The 18,235-nt window shown below is 39.1% G+C and overlaps 1 protein-coding gene across 6 annotated transcripts in view; it reads left to right on the top strand.

Annotated features, from left to right (window-relative positions):
- The window catches only part of MTHFD1L (methylenetetrahydrofolate dehydrogenase (NADP+ dependent) 1 like), a 211,983-nt gene that overhangs the window by 104,135 nt on the left and 89,613 nt on the right, over nt 1–18,235 (top strand). For all 6 annotated transcript variants that reach the window (XR_004352578.1, XM_032651641.1, XM_032651638.1 and 3 more), the window contains 4 exons: nt 10,702–10,841; nt 16,150–16,191; nt 16,928–17,028; nt 17,575–17,752. Coding sequence is in view for 5 of the 6 variants with exons in the window: in XM_032651641.1 (XP_032507532.1) it covers nt 10,702–10,841; nt 16,150–16,191; nt 16,928–17,028; nt 17,575–17,752 (461 nt within the window). In the remaining variant the exon portion in view is untranslated. The remainder of the gene's footprint in view (nt 1–10,701; nt 10,842–16,149; nt 16,192–16,927; nt 17,029–17,574; nt 17,753–18,235) is intronic.

Raw genomic sequence — 18,235 nt, 5'->3', positions numbered from 1 at the left:
ATCGTTGACACAGCGCATCAGACGTTGCTGAGTGGAGTTTTCACTCATATTTCAGGGTCTCGTGGGACATACGGTTCTTGTTAACATAATCTTGTACAGTGTTTTGTTCCGATGCAGAAAATGCATTTGTAGCATTCTCAGGAAGAGGGTCTAGAAAGTACAAGGCTCCTTTGTCCTGCTTGAACTAGAGCAGGGTGTCTACCTCCTTGGGCATTTTGGGTAGATAATTCTAGGTGGGTATTTTTGTTGTTGTTTTTAAGCAGGTGTGCGGCTGTCCTCTGCATTCTAGGATGTTTAGCAGCATCCCTGGCTCCTACTTACTAGATGCCAGTTACGATAACCAAAAGTGACTCCAGATATTGACAGATGTCCCCAGTTGAGAACGACTGAACTGCACTTAAGATTGTGATTCCATAGAAATGGGTTCAGTAAACGTACTAACCCATGAGATCATCTAGAAGTAATCGTGAAAGAGAGTTGATTCCAATTTGCCTACATACTGATAGATAAATAAACATTTTAAAGTACCAAAGGGAATTCAAGCAGGAAAACAATGAAAAGAAAGGTTAGAAAGATGTTCCTTTGTTATTAGGTAATGAATGAATCTTTCTCATCTTTGTCTTGTTAAAAATGTGCTGGCAGCCCTGTTTGCTCACTAAGTGAAGACAGGGGCACATTGAGAAATGCTTAGATGCCTGGCAGGGTCATAGAGGTTCAGTAATTACTTAATGAGAAGAAACAAAGGTTTTTCCTAGATCCTGGGGTGTATATGTTTAATCAAGAGTGCTTTTGGGCAGAATGGCAGAGAGTATGTAATATAGAAAGGAGCGCTCTGGGCCAGGCATCAGAGGGACCTGAGACAGCATAGCAGGTTCTTCATTGTTATCTCAAGAAGGGAGCTTACCTGGCACATAGGAGCCCTGAAGAGGTTAGAGTATGTTATCCCTAAAGGTCCCTCATAGCTCTAGAATTTTATGAACCCATGGCTTATAGGGCCTGCCTATGATGTCATGACGTTAATGCCTTTTTTTTTTTTTTTTAGGGTAGCAGATCAGTGATTACTCTAAAATCTGAGTCCTAATCATCACTGCAACTTCTCTGTGTATAGCAAGTTGGGGATGTGATAGAATAACTTCAATATAAAAATCATTCTCTCTGCCTTATTGAAGAATTTCATAGATAGCAAGTGTGCCTGTCAGTAGTGGCTTTTTTGTTGTTATTGTTTCTGTTCAGTTTGTACCATGGGACTCGGGGTTTCCTAGCAGATCAGCATAGAGAGCCAGCCACCCAGTTGTCCAGTATTGGTTTTTACCCAGAGCTCTGTTTCCTGTGCAGGTTACTAAGAGTATTTGTCCGAATAGTCCCTTCCCAGAGCAGACCCACTGACAGTTCCTTTCTGAGCAGATTATGGGTTTTGAAGTTTGAGTCAAGCCAGGCTACAGAATCCCTATCTACGAGCTTCTGTGCTCACACAGAGTATCAGTCAGCATTTCCTGTTTCCATTCACGCTGTAAGTTGAATAGCTGTAAACAACCCCCTCGCCCCTGCCCCCAGCCCCGCCAAAAGCATGAGATTACCAAGACAAATAATTCTCATGGCACGGGCAGTTTCTCGCAAGCCTTTTAAAACGTGCAGCTTGCAGAAGTCTACATTATGTGCTCTTCAGGATTGCTAAATCATAGTAAACGTACTTGCTTCGTGACTCAAGACCAAGTCTATACTACAATCCACATGAAATAATTCCTTCTTCCTTATCTGTTTTACAATTTATAGAGAGCAGCAAAGACAGTAAGGGAATAAATTGCTTATTTCAGGTCACTAGGAAAACTTAACTTACGGGTTTTCGATGTCGACCAGTCCCAGGATTTGCCTAGGAAATGGAACTTGCCCCCTTATCACAACCAGACACTGTCCCCCTTGCCTGTGGGACTAAGACACAGACACACAGCACTGCACGGTGTCCATGTTGAAGTTAGTTCTTGTTGATGACACCGTATTAAGCGGTCCTTACTTTTGGAATTACTGACCCACCAGCATACCTTCTGTTTTCCTTAGCAGTCTGATATTTGAAAGCAAATAAAAATACATGCAGTATTTCCAAACAGTTTTCAACGGATAAGAATCTGGCACTTCCTCCTGTTTTCTTCATATTGTTTGCCTCCATATTTCCCTTGCATTTGGAAGCCACAGTCCCAGACCTTTATTACTGCATCCTGTTTCCTTCCCTAACTGAAGTTCTCTTTGTTACTGTGCTTCCTCCCTCCCAACATGAAATTAATCTTGTCTAGCTTATGTAGACATTTGAGGTGGTCTATCTTTTTCAGATATGACCTTTATAGCTCTTATTAAAATGGTTTTGGTATTTTAAGAAACAAAAGATACGATAGGGAGCTGTAAGAAAACTATTAATTGTTTAAATTCTATTTTATGTATATGTCTATCTACCTTTCCCTGTTGAATAATAGCTGACTCCCTCTCTGATAGTTTCTTCTTTTCTTTGTTAATTCACTCATTTTTTTTTTGCACTTGGTACTAGAGATACAAAGGTGAATGAGATATGGCCCCGGCCCTCCACATGGCAGATGACACATACGTCTAATTAGGATGCTACATGCAGAGATGGATGTGGGCTCCGTGGAGCAGCAAACCAGAGGGCTAGGAGGGGCAGAAGGGGTAGCTTCCTCTGCCTGAGAAGTTCAGAGCAAGCTTCCAGGAAATGAGACATCTGAGCTAAGGCTTTAAGGGAGAGGGGAGAGAAGAACATTCCAGATGGGAGAAGAGTGGTGAGGATGACAAATCACATGCTTCGTGTGGGCTCTCCTGGAAGTGGTATTACTGAAACACGAAATTTGAGGCAGAGGGTGAGGAAAGTGAAGGTAGTTACATTAGGGTGGCCTTTGGTTTTATGTTAGGGATCTTCGGAGTTTTTCCTTTGGCAGCACTGAGCTGATGAAGGTAGGAGAACTTGGTAACTATATGTGAAGGCTGAGGAAGGGACGAGTTCAGGTTTTTTAAAGAGAATTTGAGCATGCAACTTTTGCAAGGGAATTACACGTTTATAAATAAAATGTGTTATTAATATATTAATAACACAATAAAACAAGTGTTTTGAAACTTTCTACTCCCTCTTGTTTGGTTTGGAGGTATATACGTTAATTCAGTGCCTACTATGTGCCTTGCAGTGTTAACAGACATGGTCCCTATCCTCATGGAGTTTACAGTGTAATAGGGAAGCTTCAAGTGGACATGTGCATCAGGTTGGAAAGACTAGAGATCACTTGATCAAACCCCATTATGTGAAATGTACATAATAGTCTACTTCTAACTATAGGGTAACATTAAACAGTTTTTAAAATATCATAACATAGCTACATCGCTTGTTCAAAGGAAATGTAGTAAAGGGGAGGAAAATGACTTGTAGCTATGTTCATTCCAAATTGAATACTTTCAAAGGAATGTTTTTCAACTTGTCAAAAGCATATCAACAGTCATAAAAAAATTTTATACCCTCTGGCACCATACTCTCACCCTTGGGAATTTATTCCAAGAATATAATTTCAAAGAGGTTAAAGCCCACATGCACAGCTATTTTGCAACATTGTTGATATTGGAAACAACCCAAACATCTAATAACAGGGGGAACAATTTTGCAAATCTCAGTACATCAACAACAAAATTATAAGTTGCCACTTATAATTTTTGGAAGTTTGTAGTACAGCAAGAAAACCCTGATAATTTTAAAGTAAAAGAGCAGACTACAAAATTCTACCTATTCGTTAAAAATTATATAGGAATATGAGGTACTAAAAGGAAACCATCGGGCTTCCCTGGTGGCACAGTGGTTGAGAGTCCACCTGCCGATGCAGGGGACACGGGTTCGTGCCCTGGTTTGGGAGGATCCCACATGCCGCAGAGCGGCTGGGCCCATGCGTCCGGAGCCTGTGCTCCGCAACAGGAGAGGCCACAGCAGTGAGAGGCCCGCATACCGCAAAAAAAATTTTTTAAATAAATAAATAAAAGGAAACTATAAAGAATTAGGACAACTACTTGACTAAAAAAGTCAAAAAGAGTCTGAAATTATGGGTAATGTTTTATTTTTCTTTTCTTTTATTTTGAATGTTATTTATTTTTTTATGTGGCATATTCTTATTAGTCATCAGTTTTATACACATCAGTGTACACATGCCAATCCCAATCGCCCAATTCATCACACCACCATCCCCACCCCCCCTGCGGCTTTCCCCCCTTGGTGTCCATACTTTTGTTCTCTACATCTGTGTCTCAACTTCTGTCCTGCAAACCAGTTCACCTGTACCATTTTTCTAGGTTCCACATATATGTGTTAATATACGATATTTGTTTTTCTCTTTCTGACTTACTTCACTCTGTATGACAGTCTCTAGATCCACCCACATCTCTACAAATGACCCAATTTCATTCCTTTTTATGGCTGAGTAATATTCCATTGTATATACGTACCACATCTTTATCCGTTCGTCTGTCGATGGGCAATTTAGGTTGCTTCCATGACCTGGCTATTGTAAATTGTGCTGCAGTGAACATTGAGGTGCATGTGTTTTTTGAGTTATGGTTTTCTCTGGGTATATACCCAGTAGTGGGATTCTTAGGTCATATGGTAATTCTGTTTTTAGTTTTATACTGTTCTCCATAGTGGCTGTATCAATTTACATTCCCACCTGCAATGCAAGAGGGTTCCCTTTGCTCCACACCCCCTCCAGCATTCGTTGTTTGTAGATTTTCTGATGATGCCCATTCTAACTGGTGTGAGGCGATACCTCATTGTAGTGTTGATTTACATTGCTCTAATAATTAGTGATGTTGAGCAGCTTTTCATGTGCTTCTTGGCCATCTGTATGTCTTCTTTGGAGAAATGTCTGTTTAGGTCTTTTGCCCATTTTTGGATTGGGTTGTGTGTTTCTTTAATATTGAGCTGTATGAGCTATTTATATATTTTGGAGATTAATTCTTTGTTGATTCGTTTGCAGATATTTTCTCCCATTTTGAGGGTTGTCTTTTCATCTTGTTTATGGTTTTCATTGCTGTGCAAAAGCATTTAAGTTTCATTAGGTCCCAATTGTTTATTTTTGTTTTTATTTCCATTACTCTAGGAGATGGATCAAAAAAGATCTTGCTGTGATTTATGTCAAAGAATGTTCTTCCTGTGTTTTCCTCTAAGAGTTTTATACTCTCCGGACTTACATTTAGGTCTCTAATCCATTTTGAGTTTATTTTTGTGTATGGTGTTAGGGAGTGTTCTAATTTCATTCTTTTATATGTAGCGGTCCAGTTTTCCCAGCACCACTTATTGAAGAGACTGTCTTTTCTCCATTGTATATCCTTGCCTCCTTTGTCATCAGTTGACCGTAGGTGCGTGGGTTTCTCTCTGGGCTTTCTATCTTGTTTCATTGATAGATGTTTCTGTTTTTGTGCCAGTACCATATTGTCTTGATTACTGTAGCTTTGTAGTATAGTCTGAAGTCAGCGAGTCTGATTCCTCCAGCTCCGTTTTTTCCCGTCAAGACTGCTTTGCCGGGCTTCCCTGGTGGCACAGTGGTTGAGGGTCCGCCTGCCGATGCAGGGGACACGGGTTCCTGCCCCGGTCCGGGAAGATCCCACATGCTGCGGAGCGGCTGGGCCCGTGAGCCATGGCCGCTGGGCCTGCGCGTCCGGAGCCTGTGCTCCGCAACGGGAGAGGCCCGTGTACCGCAAAAAAAAAAAAAAAAAAAAAAAAAAAGACTGCTTTGCCTATTCAGGGTCTATTGTGTCACTGTACAAATTTTAAGATTTTTTGTTCTAGTTCTGTAAAACATGCCATTGGTAATTTGATAGGGATTGCGTTAAATCTATAGATTGCTTTGAGTAGTATAGTCATTTTCACAGTATATATATATATATATATATATATATATATATATATATATATATATTTTTTTTTTTTTGTGGTACATGGGCCTCTCGCTGTTGTGGCCTCCCCCGTTGCGGAGCACAGGCTCCGACGCGCAGGCCCAGCGGCCATGGCTCACGGGCCTAGCCACTCGGCGGCATGTGGGATCTTCCCAGACCGGGGCACAAACCTGTGTCCCCTGCCTCAGCAGGCGGACTCCGAACCACCGCGCCACCAGGGAAGCCCTCATTTTCACAGTATTGATTCTTCCAATCCAAGAACATGGTATATCTCTCCATCTGTTGGTATCATCTTTAATTTCTTTCATCAGTGTCTTACAGTTTTCTGCATACAGGTCTTTTGTCTCCCTAGGTAGGTTTATTCCTAGGTATTTTATTCTTTTTGTTGCAGTGGTAAATGGGAGCGTTTCCTTAATTTCTCTTTCAGATTTTTCATCATTAGTATATAGGAATGCAAGAGATTTCTGTGCATTAATTTTGTATCCTGCAACTTTACCAAAATCGTTGATTAGCTGTAGTAATTTTCTGATGGCATTTTTAGGATTCTCTATGTATAGTACCACGTCATCTGCAAACAGTGAGAGTTTTACTTCTTCTTTTTTAATTTGGTTTCCTTATTTTTCTTTCGCTTCTCTGATTGCTGTGGCTAGGACTTCCAAAACTATGTTGAATAATAGTGGTAAGAGTGGACATCCTTGTCGTGTTCCTGATCTTAGAGGAAATGCTTTCAGTGTTTCACCATTCAGCATGATGTTTGCTGTGGGTTTGTCCTATATGGCCTTTATTATGTCGAGGTAGGTTCCGTCTATGCCCACTTTCTGGAGAGTTTTTATCATAAATGGGTATTGAATTTTGTCAAAAGCTTTTTCTGCATCTATTGAGATGATCATATGGTTTTTATTCTTCAATTTGTTAATATGGTGTATCACATTGATTGATTTGCGTATATTGACGAATCCTTTTATCCCTGGGATAAATCCCACTTGATCATGGTGTATGATCCTTTTAAAGTGTTGTTGGATTCTGTTTGCTAGTATTTTGCTGAGGATTTTTGCATCTATATTCATCAGTCATATTGGTCTGTAATTTTTTTTTTTGTAGTATCTTTTTCTGGTTTTGGTATCAGGGTGATGGTGGCCTCTTAGAATGAGTTGGGGTGTGTTCCTTCCTCTGCAATTTTTTGGAAGAGTTTGAGAAGGATGGGTGTTAGCTTTTCTCTAAACGTTTGATAGAATTCACCTGTGAAGCCATCTGGTCCTGGATTTTTGTTTGCTGGAAGATGTTTAATCACGATTTCAATTTCGTTACTTGTGATTGGTCTGTTCATATTTTCTTTCTTCCTGGTTCAGTCTTGGGAGGTTATACCTTTCTAAGAATTTGTCCATTCCTTCCAGGTTGTCCATTTTATTGGCATAGAGTTGCTTGTAGTAGTCTCTTAGGATGCTTTGTATTTCTGTGGTATCTGTTGTAACTTCTCCTTTTTCATTTTTAATTTTATTGATTTGGTCCTCTCCCTCTTTTTCTTGATGAGTCTGACTGATGGTTTATCAATTTTGTTTATCTTCTCAAAGAACGCAGCTTTCAGTTTTATTGATCTTTGCTGTTGTTTTCTTTGTTTCTATTTCATTTATTTCTGCTCTGATCTTTATGTTTTCTTTCCCTCTGCTAACTTTGGGTTTTGTTTGTTCTTCTCTCTCTAGTTCCTTTAGGTGTAAGGATAGATTGTTTATTTGAGATGTTTCTTGTTTCTTGAGGTAGGCTTGTATAGCTATAAGCTTCCACTTAGAGCTGCTTTTGCTGCCTCCTATAGGTTTTGGATCCTCGTGTTTTCATTGTCATTTGTCTACGTATTTTTTGATTTCCTCTTTGATTTCTTCAGTGATCACTTGGTTATTTAGTAATGTATTGTTCAGCCTCCATGTGTTTGTGTTTTTAACGCATTTTTCCCCTGTAATTCATTTCTAATCTCTTAGTGTTGTGGTCAGAAAAGATGCTTGATATGATTTCAATTTTCTTAAATTTACTGGGGCTTGATTTGTGACACAAGATGTGATCTATCCAGGAGAATGTTCGGAGCGCACTTGAGAAGAAAGTGTAATCTGCTGTTTTTGGATGGAGTGTCCTGTACCATATCAGTTAAATGTATCTGGTGTATTGTGACATTTAAAGCTTGTGTTTCCTTATTAATTTTCATTTTGGATGATCTGTTCATTGGTGTGAGTGAGGTGTTAATGTCCCCCACTATTACTGTGTTACTGTCAATTTCCTCTTCTACAGCTGTTAGTGTTTGCCTTATGTATTGAGGTGCTCCTATGTTGGATGCATATATATTTACAATTGTTATATCTTCTTCTTGGGTTTATCCCTTGATCATTATGTAGTGTGCTTCCTTGCCTCTTGTAACATTCTTTATTTTAAAGTCTATTTTATCTGATATGAGTATTGCTACTCCAGCTTTGTTTTGATTTCCATTTGCATGGAATATCTTTTTCCATCCCCTCACTTTCAGTTTGTATGTGTCCCTAGGTCTGAAGTGGGTCTCTTGTAGACAGTGCATATATGGGTCTTTTTTTTGTATCCATTCAGCAAGTCTGTGTCTTTTGGTTGGAGCATTTAATCCATTCACGTTAAGGTAATTATTGAGCTGTATGTTCCTATGACCATTTTCTTAATGGTTCTGCGTTTGTTTTTGTAGGTCCTTTTCTTCTTTTGTGTTTCCCTCGTAGAGAAGTTCCTTTAGCTTTTGTTGTAGAGCTGGTTTGGTGGCGCTGAATTCTCTTAGCTTTTGCTTGCCTGTAAAGCTTTTGATTTCTCCATCGAATCTGAATGAGATCCTTGCAGGGTAATCTTGGTTATAGGTTTTCCCCTGTCATCACTTTAAGTATATCATGCCACTCCCTTCTGGCTTGTAGAGTTTCTGCTGAGAAATCAGCTGTTAACCTTATGGGAGTTCCCTTGTATGTTATTTGTCGTTTTTCCCTTGCTGCTTTCAGTAATTTTTCTTTGTCTTTAATTTTTGCCAATTTGGTTATTGTGTGTCTCAGCGTGTTTCTCCTTGGGTTGATCCTGTATGGGACTCGCTGCGCTTCCTGGACTTGGGTGGTTATTTCCTTTCCCATGTTAGCGAAGTTTTAGACTATAATCTCTTCAAATATTTTCTCGGGTCCTTTGTCTCTCTCTTCTCCTTCTGGGACCCCTGTGATGCGAATGTTGTTGTGTTTAATGTTGTCCCAGAGGTGTCTTAGGCTGTCTTCACTTCTTTTTATTCTTTTTTCTTTATTCTGTTCTGCAGCAGTGAATTCCACCGTTCTGTCTTCCAGGTCACTTACCCGTTCTTCTGCCTCAGTTATTCTATTGAGTCCTTCTTGTATTTTTCATTTCACTTATTGTACTGTTCATCTCTGTTTGTTTGTTCTTTAGTTCTTCTAGGTCTTTGTTAAACATTTCTTGCATCTTCTCGATCTTTGCCTCCATTGTTTTTCTGAGTTCTTGGATCATCTTCACTGTCATTATTCTGAATTCTTTTTCTGGAAGGTTGCCTATCTCCACTTCATTTAGTTGTTTTTCTGGGTTTTTATCTTGTTCCTTCATCTGGTACATAGCCCTCTGCCTTTTCATCTTGTCTATCTTTCTATGAATGTGGTTTTTGTTCCACAGGCTGCAGGATTGTAGTTCTTGCTTCTGCTGTCTGTCTGCCCTCTCTGTTTTTCTTTTCTTAATATTTGTTAAAATGTGTATATTCAGTGAATGCTGGCGACAAATATCCTCATTTATTCACATGTTAAATGGCTTCTATTTTATCTTAGTAAATTTTTTTTACTGCCTCTTCCTCTTTCTGCCATAAATTATGGCCTTGGTTGTACTGTAAGTATGTAGTGCATATTCCATAAATATTTAATTTCTAATCCATTAATAGTATTCCTTCCCTAGAGCAGTGTGCTTCTCAAATTTTAATGGGCATTCATCTCACTAAGGGATCTTGTCAAAATGCTGGTTCTGATTCAATAGTTCTGGGATAGAGCCCAAGAGTCTGCATTTCTAATAAACCCCCAGGGGCTGGTGATGTGGCTGGTCCAGAGCTCTGCTTTGTGTATGGAGATACTGCTGCTTACCCAGGAGTATTATCTTGGAAGGCAGTGTTGGATAGTCTCCCTGCTATAGCCATAACTGCCTTAGTAACATTTTTAGCAATTTAGGGGCAGGGGAAAGGATGGTTACAGATGAGTGTCCTCTGTGGTTATGAAGTAAAGATACCATCTTATTATCAAGCCTGACGATCAACCTCCTTAAACGGCTCAACTGACTTCAGTTTTGTTCGTCAATAGAAATGGCCAGATGGAATAAAAATAAGTGATTCTGTATGTATCTTATAAAGAGTAAGGAAAGGTCTTCTATACTAATCATACTAGCAATGTTCTTTGACACATTTTGGAACCTGATTAAAAGGTTGAAAATACCATCTGTGTTAAGAAAAGCTTTGCCTTGACCTTCTATACTGGAAGAAAAATCTTGGCCATGGCAATGAATCCTTAAGGAACAGTGGTGTGAAGCAGAGTAGAGAGTCATCTTCTTATGGAATGTAAGGAAGTAGGACATTTTCTGAAACCATGGAAACGTCTTTTTACTTTTGTATATGAACAGGATGCAGTGGTGTGTAGTAACCTTGAACGTGGAGGAAAATTTGTCATCCTTTGAATTTGAACCACATCAGTGATTGTCAAAAGCTACTGTTGTTTTTAGAAGATAACAGCAAGTTTCAAACTTGATTCTCCACAGTGACTGAAGCTGGCTTTGGTGCTGATATTGGCATGGAGAAATTCTTCAACATCAAGTGCAGAGCTTCTGGCTTGGTGCCCAGTGTTGTGGTGCTGGTGGCGACGGTGCGGGCTCTGAAGATGCACGGAGGTGGACCAAGTGTAAGCACCGTGCTTCCTTTCTAATAAAGCAGAAGGAAGCAGAATTGAACCTTTGAAACATCCAAACCTGCTTCATAGCTGCAGTTTTCTAGAATATCTCCTTTTTCACAAATCACCATTATAGAGCACTTAGAGTTCAGTTCGATCAAGTAATTAGTAACACCCACAAAGTTATTTCTAAGCAATATTTTGGGAAGGAGCATGTGACCGCTCTTTAGTTCTAAGAGTCTAAACTGAAACTTATGTCAACATTTTATAACCCTGTGGTAATGGGAGGATAGAGGCTTTGGTTCCTGAATGAAGAACAGAAGGGTTAGAGTGATTGCTTTTGTGGGTGAGGTTGTTCAGTGTTCGTACGGATAGTTTTTTTGGTTCACTGACGCTACATCTCATCAGATTTCATCTAGCGCTATTTTCCTTCTGTTTCTGTTTATTATGATTTCACTTTATAACTCTGTTAGAGCACTGGATTATTTCTAAGAGAGCTTTGCTTAGAAAACACAAATTCTGTTTTAACATCTTTAAAGACTTTATCATGTATAGAATTCACACACACCTGAAAGGAGTTTTCACCTTTCCACAGCAAAGATGTAGTTTTTTGTTTTTTGTCTTTTTTTCATTTTTAGGGATTTCCAAAGGGAGAATAAGAAATGTTGTACTGATTAACCATTCTTGAAATAAAATCATTTGGAGTTTCTTTATTACTTATACTATTGATATATTACACAGACTGCCAAATCTGATTTCTTAATTGGTATACTGTGTATGCAGATATCACACAATGATTAATTATACAGCATAAACAAATAACAAGTTTGCCATGATGAAACACCACGATGTGCACTGTTTAATCATCTTAGCAATTCTTTGTCCTAGGAGACGCAGACATTATATCATTTTACAGATGAGGAAGCTGAGGTTTGATGTTTTTAGGGAATGTCACCAGGCCAGCAGAGAGCCAAATCTCAAGCCTGGGTCTGAGATACAGATTCTCCACTTCTGTCAGGCATTCAGAGCTGAATATGAATGAAGGGTAAACCTCCTCTGAATCCCTAATCCGCTCATTAATACCAGATGCTTGAGCACTTCATTTTAGCCTAGAGCTTCACCATTATATCAACGGCAAGATTGACGCGGCAGGTATTATAATATAGTAGTGCTAGAGAGTTCTGATTTTGTTCAAAACACCAATTGAGTTCAGACTCTGAAGCTGTATCAACTTCCGTTTTCAAAGAACGATCTCTACCTATATAAGTTTGAAATTCCCCCTCCCTGTCTTGCACCCTGAAAATGATAAAATCAAAGGGCTTTAATACTGGAAAGGGCTTAGAAATTAGTCTGGTTCAAGTCTTTACAAAGATAAAATTACTGAGGTGCTGGAGGATTCTGGGTCTTGCTTAGTATCCTCCATCTGTTTAGGGGACTAATCAGACATGGAATCAAGGTCTCTGGACTTCTAGTCCAGTGTTTTTGCACACTCCAATCTCGTCTCTGTCCTATAAAAACTCACGACATGATTTATAATCCTATTTCAGTTCATCTTAATGTGTGTGCTCTGTTTTACAACGGTTGCATTTTCTGCTCACCTTAATCCTTGATACCTCTTCCAGTTCCCCTTAGTGTCATGTTTCCATGCCGGTGATGATTGTAACAGGGCTCGAGATTAGTAGGCACAGATATGGGTGGAGGATAATAAACGGGGGGATCAGGAAGCCAGATGAAGTGCAGCATTCCTCTCCTGGACCCCAGTAGTGCTTCTGCATCATATTATTTTATGAATGTCTATGTGTGTATCTCCCCACTCAACTCTGAATTCCTTGAGATTAAGGACTATATCTTATTAATTTGTGTATTCCTCATGCCCGGCATACTCTGCGTCAAGGAAATGTTTTCGATAATTGAGTAATACATGAACTTTGATCTTCTTAAACCTGTATTCTGTATTATCCACCTCAGTGTCATTCCTTCTTACTTGAAACAACTCCACAGTAATGTTTTTGATCCATTATAATTTCTACTTCCTTTTGATATCATTACACAAATAACCTCGGCTGCCTCTTATGTTTATTCAGCTTGTTGTTTTACATAATTTATGCAGTGGAAAATCCTATGACCCTTGAACTTGCCCATTTTAGCCCCAGTCATATCCTGTCTTCCAAAATGCTGACCATTCTTGGTGCAATGGAAGAACTAATGCATTTGGATTCAGACATGTCTTTTATAATTAGTTCTTTAAACATAGTTTCTTAAGGAGGGTTCTCCATAACCAATAGGATGTGTATTTATTATAAAAAGATTTGTTATAAGTAATTGGCTCCCACAATTATGGAGGCTTGACAAGTCCAAAAATCTACTGAGTGGGCCACTGCTGGAGACTCAGGAGAGCCAGTATTCCAGTCCCAGTCTGAAGGCAATCTGCTGGAAAATGTTCTCTTGCACAGTTTCTTTTTGTTATAGCAGGCCTTCAACTGATTGAAGTGATGGGGGGCAGTCTGCTGTACTCAGTGTCCATCAATTTAAATGTTATTCTCATTCAAAAACACCCTCACCGAACTACCCAGAATAACGTTTGACCAAATATCTGGGCATCCCATCACCCAAGCTGACACACAAAATTAACCATCACCCTCATTACTGGTTTTTGGTGTGTGGTGTAATGACCAGGCCTAATTTTATTTTTTCTGTGTTAATAACCAACTGGCCTAGCACTATTTATTTTAATTAGTCCCTCCTTTCTGATCTTCAAGGCTACTTTGTGATAAATCAATTCTCCATACACGTGTAGGTGTGTTTCTGGGACCTTCGTTTGGTTGCACTGGTCTATTTACAGATAATTGTGTGTGTGCTACACTAAGTCTGTAGTGCAAGCTCTCCCTGGTAGTTCTCTTTCTTCATGGGTGCCCGGCCTTTATCAGTCCTTTTCACTTCCATACGTATTTTTGAACTAATCATAAAGTCCCATAAAGAATCTTTCTAGGATTTGGGGTTTTTTTTTGGAATATCATTAAATCAATAGATCAGTTTTATATCTAGGAACTTGGGATATTCACTGATTTAGGTCTTTTGAAATATATTTTAATAAACATTTACAGTTTATTGCCCAGAGGACTTCTACATCCTTTTACCGATCTGTTCCCACGTGCTTTATATTTTTAAATAGTTTCACAGGTTACTTCTGGATTCTTATATATATATATCCAGTGACCTGTCTAAATTTTTTTAAGGTATAATTGACATGCAACATTATATTAGTTTTAAGGTATACAACATAATGTTCAGTATTTGTATACACTGTAAAATGATCACCACAATAAGTCATTAACATCTGTCACCATACATAGTTTAAAAAAAAATGTGTTTCCTTGGAATGAGAACTTTTCAGATCTACTCTCTTAGCAACTTTCAAATATGCAATACAGTATTTTTACCTATAGTCACCATGCTCTATATTAAATCTCCATAACTTAAAAAATTCTCTTATTAATTGTACTAATTTAGCTGTAAATACTTTAGAGAGTTCTGTGTGGACAATCATATATGAAAATAATGACAGTTCTGTTTCTTCCTTTCCAATCCTGATACTTTTTTTTCATCACTAACCATATGTTTCTAGTTGCAGTGCAGTATTAAATAGGGTTGGTAGCCAGCATCCTACTGTTATTCCTTATCAACAAGAGAACACGTTTAATAGTTCATCACTAAATATGTTTTCTGTAATATTTCAGTATATATTTTTTATCAGGTTAAGAAAATTGCCTTCTGTTGCTATTTGTCAAGTTGTTATACTATATGTTGAGTAATCTTCTTCGTCTATTGAGATGACATGATTTTTCTCTTTATTAATGTTGTAAATTATATTACAAATATTAAATGAACCTTTCATTATCTTTTTTATGAATAACTGAATTTTGCTTATTGATTCTCTTTTATATTCTCATTAAGGGATTTTGTAACATTAGAATAACCTATTTATTCAAAGATGGGAAGAAGTCACCTGTAACACTCCCTGGGCCTGTTGCTTATTGGTGAGGGGTAGGTTTTTAACTACAAACTTAATTTTTTTTAATGAGTAGAGAACTGTTTAAGTTCTCTACTTTTTCCTAAGTGAGTTTTATATTAAAACTCTTACTAAGTTTCTCTGTCTTTTAAAAAGTATTGGTATAAAGTTTGTCCCAGTATCCTATTAATTCTGTCTACAGCATGTGTAGGTATAATATTTTTTTCATTCCTTTTTTAAAAAAAACTCTTGCCAGAATATTATCAATTTTGTTAGTCTTAAAGAACCAGCTTTGGTTTTGTTGATCCCCTCTACTTTCTGGCATTTGCATACAACCCATTTTTCTTGATTTTGCCTAATTTTTGATTTTGCAGAACTTTGCTTATGTTCATGCTCAGCAGTACTTTATGTTCCTTTTTTAACCCAGCGTTTTGGTTGTTCCAACTGAAGGGTCCACTGTGTGTTTTAGTTTACGCTAATGCTGGAAAAAAAAACCCATCTGAAAATACCTTATGATGTTTCCTCACAATCTCAAAAAACAATCTGTCATAGAGGTAACTTTTCAAAGGATTTCTAATATTCTCAAGACCTCTTTCGCTGAGAGGAGAACAAGTCACCACGTCCTCAGTGAATTAAAATGTTGTCTAGGGTTTCTCACTGAAACCAGTTGCAGGCTATAGACAAAAAAAAGAAAAAAATGGGGAACTGTGAATAGGCACTAAATTGGGGCTTCAGAACCCTATTATACTCAAGCCCCTGTTCTGCCTCTCATTTGCTGTGTAACTGTGGGCAAGATACCTGCCTTCTCTCACCTTCAGTTTCCTTATCTTTAAACTGCCAACCCCATCGGCTTCTGTAAGAAACTAGGCCAAAAAAAGGGAAAAATTCATGGCAATTATTTTTAAATGACTTAGAATTTATTTAGAACCGTTATGCACTCTGTATAAATCAGGTATTAATCATACTGTGAGTTCCCTTTTATGCTAGGATAATGGGCAACAGTATGAAAGTTCTTAATATTAGCTCAAATTAGAATCGCCTGAGAAGTTTTTAACCATCGCTGATCCTGGGTCCCACTCCCAGCAATCCTGGTTTAATTGGTCAGGGTGGAGCTCAAGCAACAGTGATTTTTAAAAGCACCCACAAGACTTTACGTTCAGCCAGGGCTGCCATTTATTGGTTTAAAAGCACAAAATGTGTTTTTTAAATGAACCTTCCCAAAAGGGACCATGATTTGTTTTTCTTTCAGATCTTAATCAGAGTAAACAGTTTGATAGGATTATTCTTAATTTTTGTCTTTTCTTATCTCAGGTAACTGCTGGGGTCCCTCTTAAAAAAGAGTATACGGAAGAGGTAAGAGTGAAGAATTATTCAAATCCAGTTAACCATTGACTAGCAGTTGAATCTCAGTCAGGGAATAGGTCCTCCACCAGTGGCCTCTTAGAAAAGTGCTTTTCTAATAATCCAGGAGGAAATGGGTGGGGGAAGGGATAAAATCCATTCGGTTAACTCTCCAATCTTAAGAAAAGATGGGTGTAGGCTTTCTGTCCAGTTCCACCCGCTGGGCAGCCATCAGAGCAGACCTCTTATACCCATGTATTCTTTTGATGTGGCAGATACTGACTTTTGGAAGATACACAATTGGCTTTATGACTTGCGTGAGTAAATAGACTTTGACTGGCAACAGTACCTCTTAGCTCCTACAGGTGGCGCCAGGGATTTGAGCAGGGAATAGCTGGACGGTGCTGGTCACCCTCCCAGGACCTTACGCCTTCTTGTCCACCAGCCCACAGAGCGTGGGCATGTTGCTGACGTCCTGGCCACCAGTCTGCAGCAGAAATAGCTTCCTGGCTCAAGACCCACATATGCCATTGGATCTAGAATAATTTTAGACTTTACTTGGAAAATGAGCCTCCTCCTTCTGCAGCCATCTTTTCTTGGAGGGAAAAAATGATCGATGGCTTTCTTTAATAGCTTCCAGGACAATAACGTGAGTGTAGATAGACCCAAAACCTGCCAGAGTGGGCCTGCCTGTGTAGTTTGGCAGGTTGGATGGGAGGTGATACATGGGGGCCTGGTTTTCTTACAGAACCTGCAGCTGGTGGCAGATGGCTGCTGTAACCTAGAGAAGCAAATTCAGATTGCTCAGCTCTTCGGGGTCCCTGTTGTCGTGGCTCTGAATGTCTTCAGGTAAGTCAAGTGTCCTACTTTAAATGTGGTCATATCGCTGGGCCACCCTGTGAACCAGCTGCATTTGTGTTTTGAGGATGTTTGACCTTTTCTCTGCTTCATCTAAAAGGACAGAGAAATACTCTGCTTATTCTATTTGTTTGATTTTCTTTGAATTGGTTTTACTTTAGCAGAAGTGTTTTCAAATGTTATCAGGGAAGTGAAATCTATATAGTGAGTTACCATTTCTTTGGCTTTTTTCTTCTTCTTCTTCTTCTTAATTCCACCCAGCATTTCTGATGGAAAGACTGTGGATGATCAAAGGGATATGTTATGGAATTTTCTCAATAAAACCCTTAACAACTTGAAATATTTGAGTCATGTTGGAGAGGATTTTTCCCCCATGCTTTTCTTAAGGTCTGACTTATTTAAGCACAGCGTAACCACTTTTGATGTTTAAAATATATTCAGTGTTTGGGAGCAAAGTTCTGTATAAGCAGTTAGTCTTTCTTGAAAAACATCGCTAAATGAGTACAGATGCAAAACCACAAACGTTTTCATCACCAGGACCGACACCCGAGCGGAGATTGACTTGGTGTGTGAGCTTGCAAAGCGGGCTGGCGCCTTTAATGCAGTGCCCTGCTATCACTGGTCGATTGGTGGGAAAGGGTCGGTGGACCTGGCTCAGGCTGTGAGAGAAGCTGCAAGTAAAAAGAGTCGTTTCCAATTCCTGTATGATGTGCAGGTAAGATCCAACACAATGATAATGGTGCCTGACGGTTTTGCACCTTAACTGTATGCCAGGCCAGTGCCGAGAGCTTCACGTGGGTTGTCACGACAGCTCTCCAGATAAGGAAACCGAAGGTTAAAGAGGTTAAGCCATCTGACGAGGTCCTATTGCTAAGGGGCCCCAGCTCCTTGCCCCCAAGCCTGTGCTCTGCACTCAGCGCAGAGGGGTTTTGGAGTACAGGGTTCAACAGGGTTTGCACAGGAGCGAGACTTTTGAGCAACTTCATAAGGCATGGGATATCACGGGCAGTATTTTCCTTGTCCGTTTCTGCTATAGCCCATTTGCACCACGGTTTTCTTGAGCTATGCCTAGTATATTTTTAAAATTTTTTGAATTGTGGTAAAATACATCATAACATAAAACCGACCATCTTTACCATTTTTAGGTGAATAGCTCACTAGTGTTAAGTAGCTCCACATTGCTGTGCAACCATCGTCC

The sequence above is a fragment of the Phocoena sinus genome, chromosome 12 (genome assembly GCF_008692025.1).
Source record: "Phocoena sinus isolate mPhoSin1 chromosome 12, mPhoSin1.pri, whole genome shotgun sequence".
NCBI lineage: Eukaryota > Metazoa > Chordata > Mammalia > Artiodactyla > Phocoenidae > Phocoena > Phocoena sinus.
Note: the sequence above shows the minus strand (reverse complement) of the source record. Positions and strands in the feature narration are given on the sequence as shown.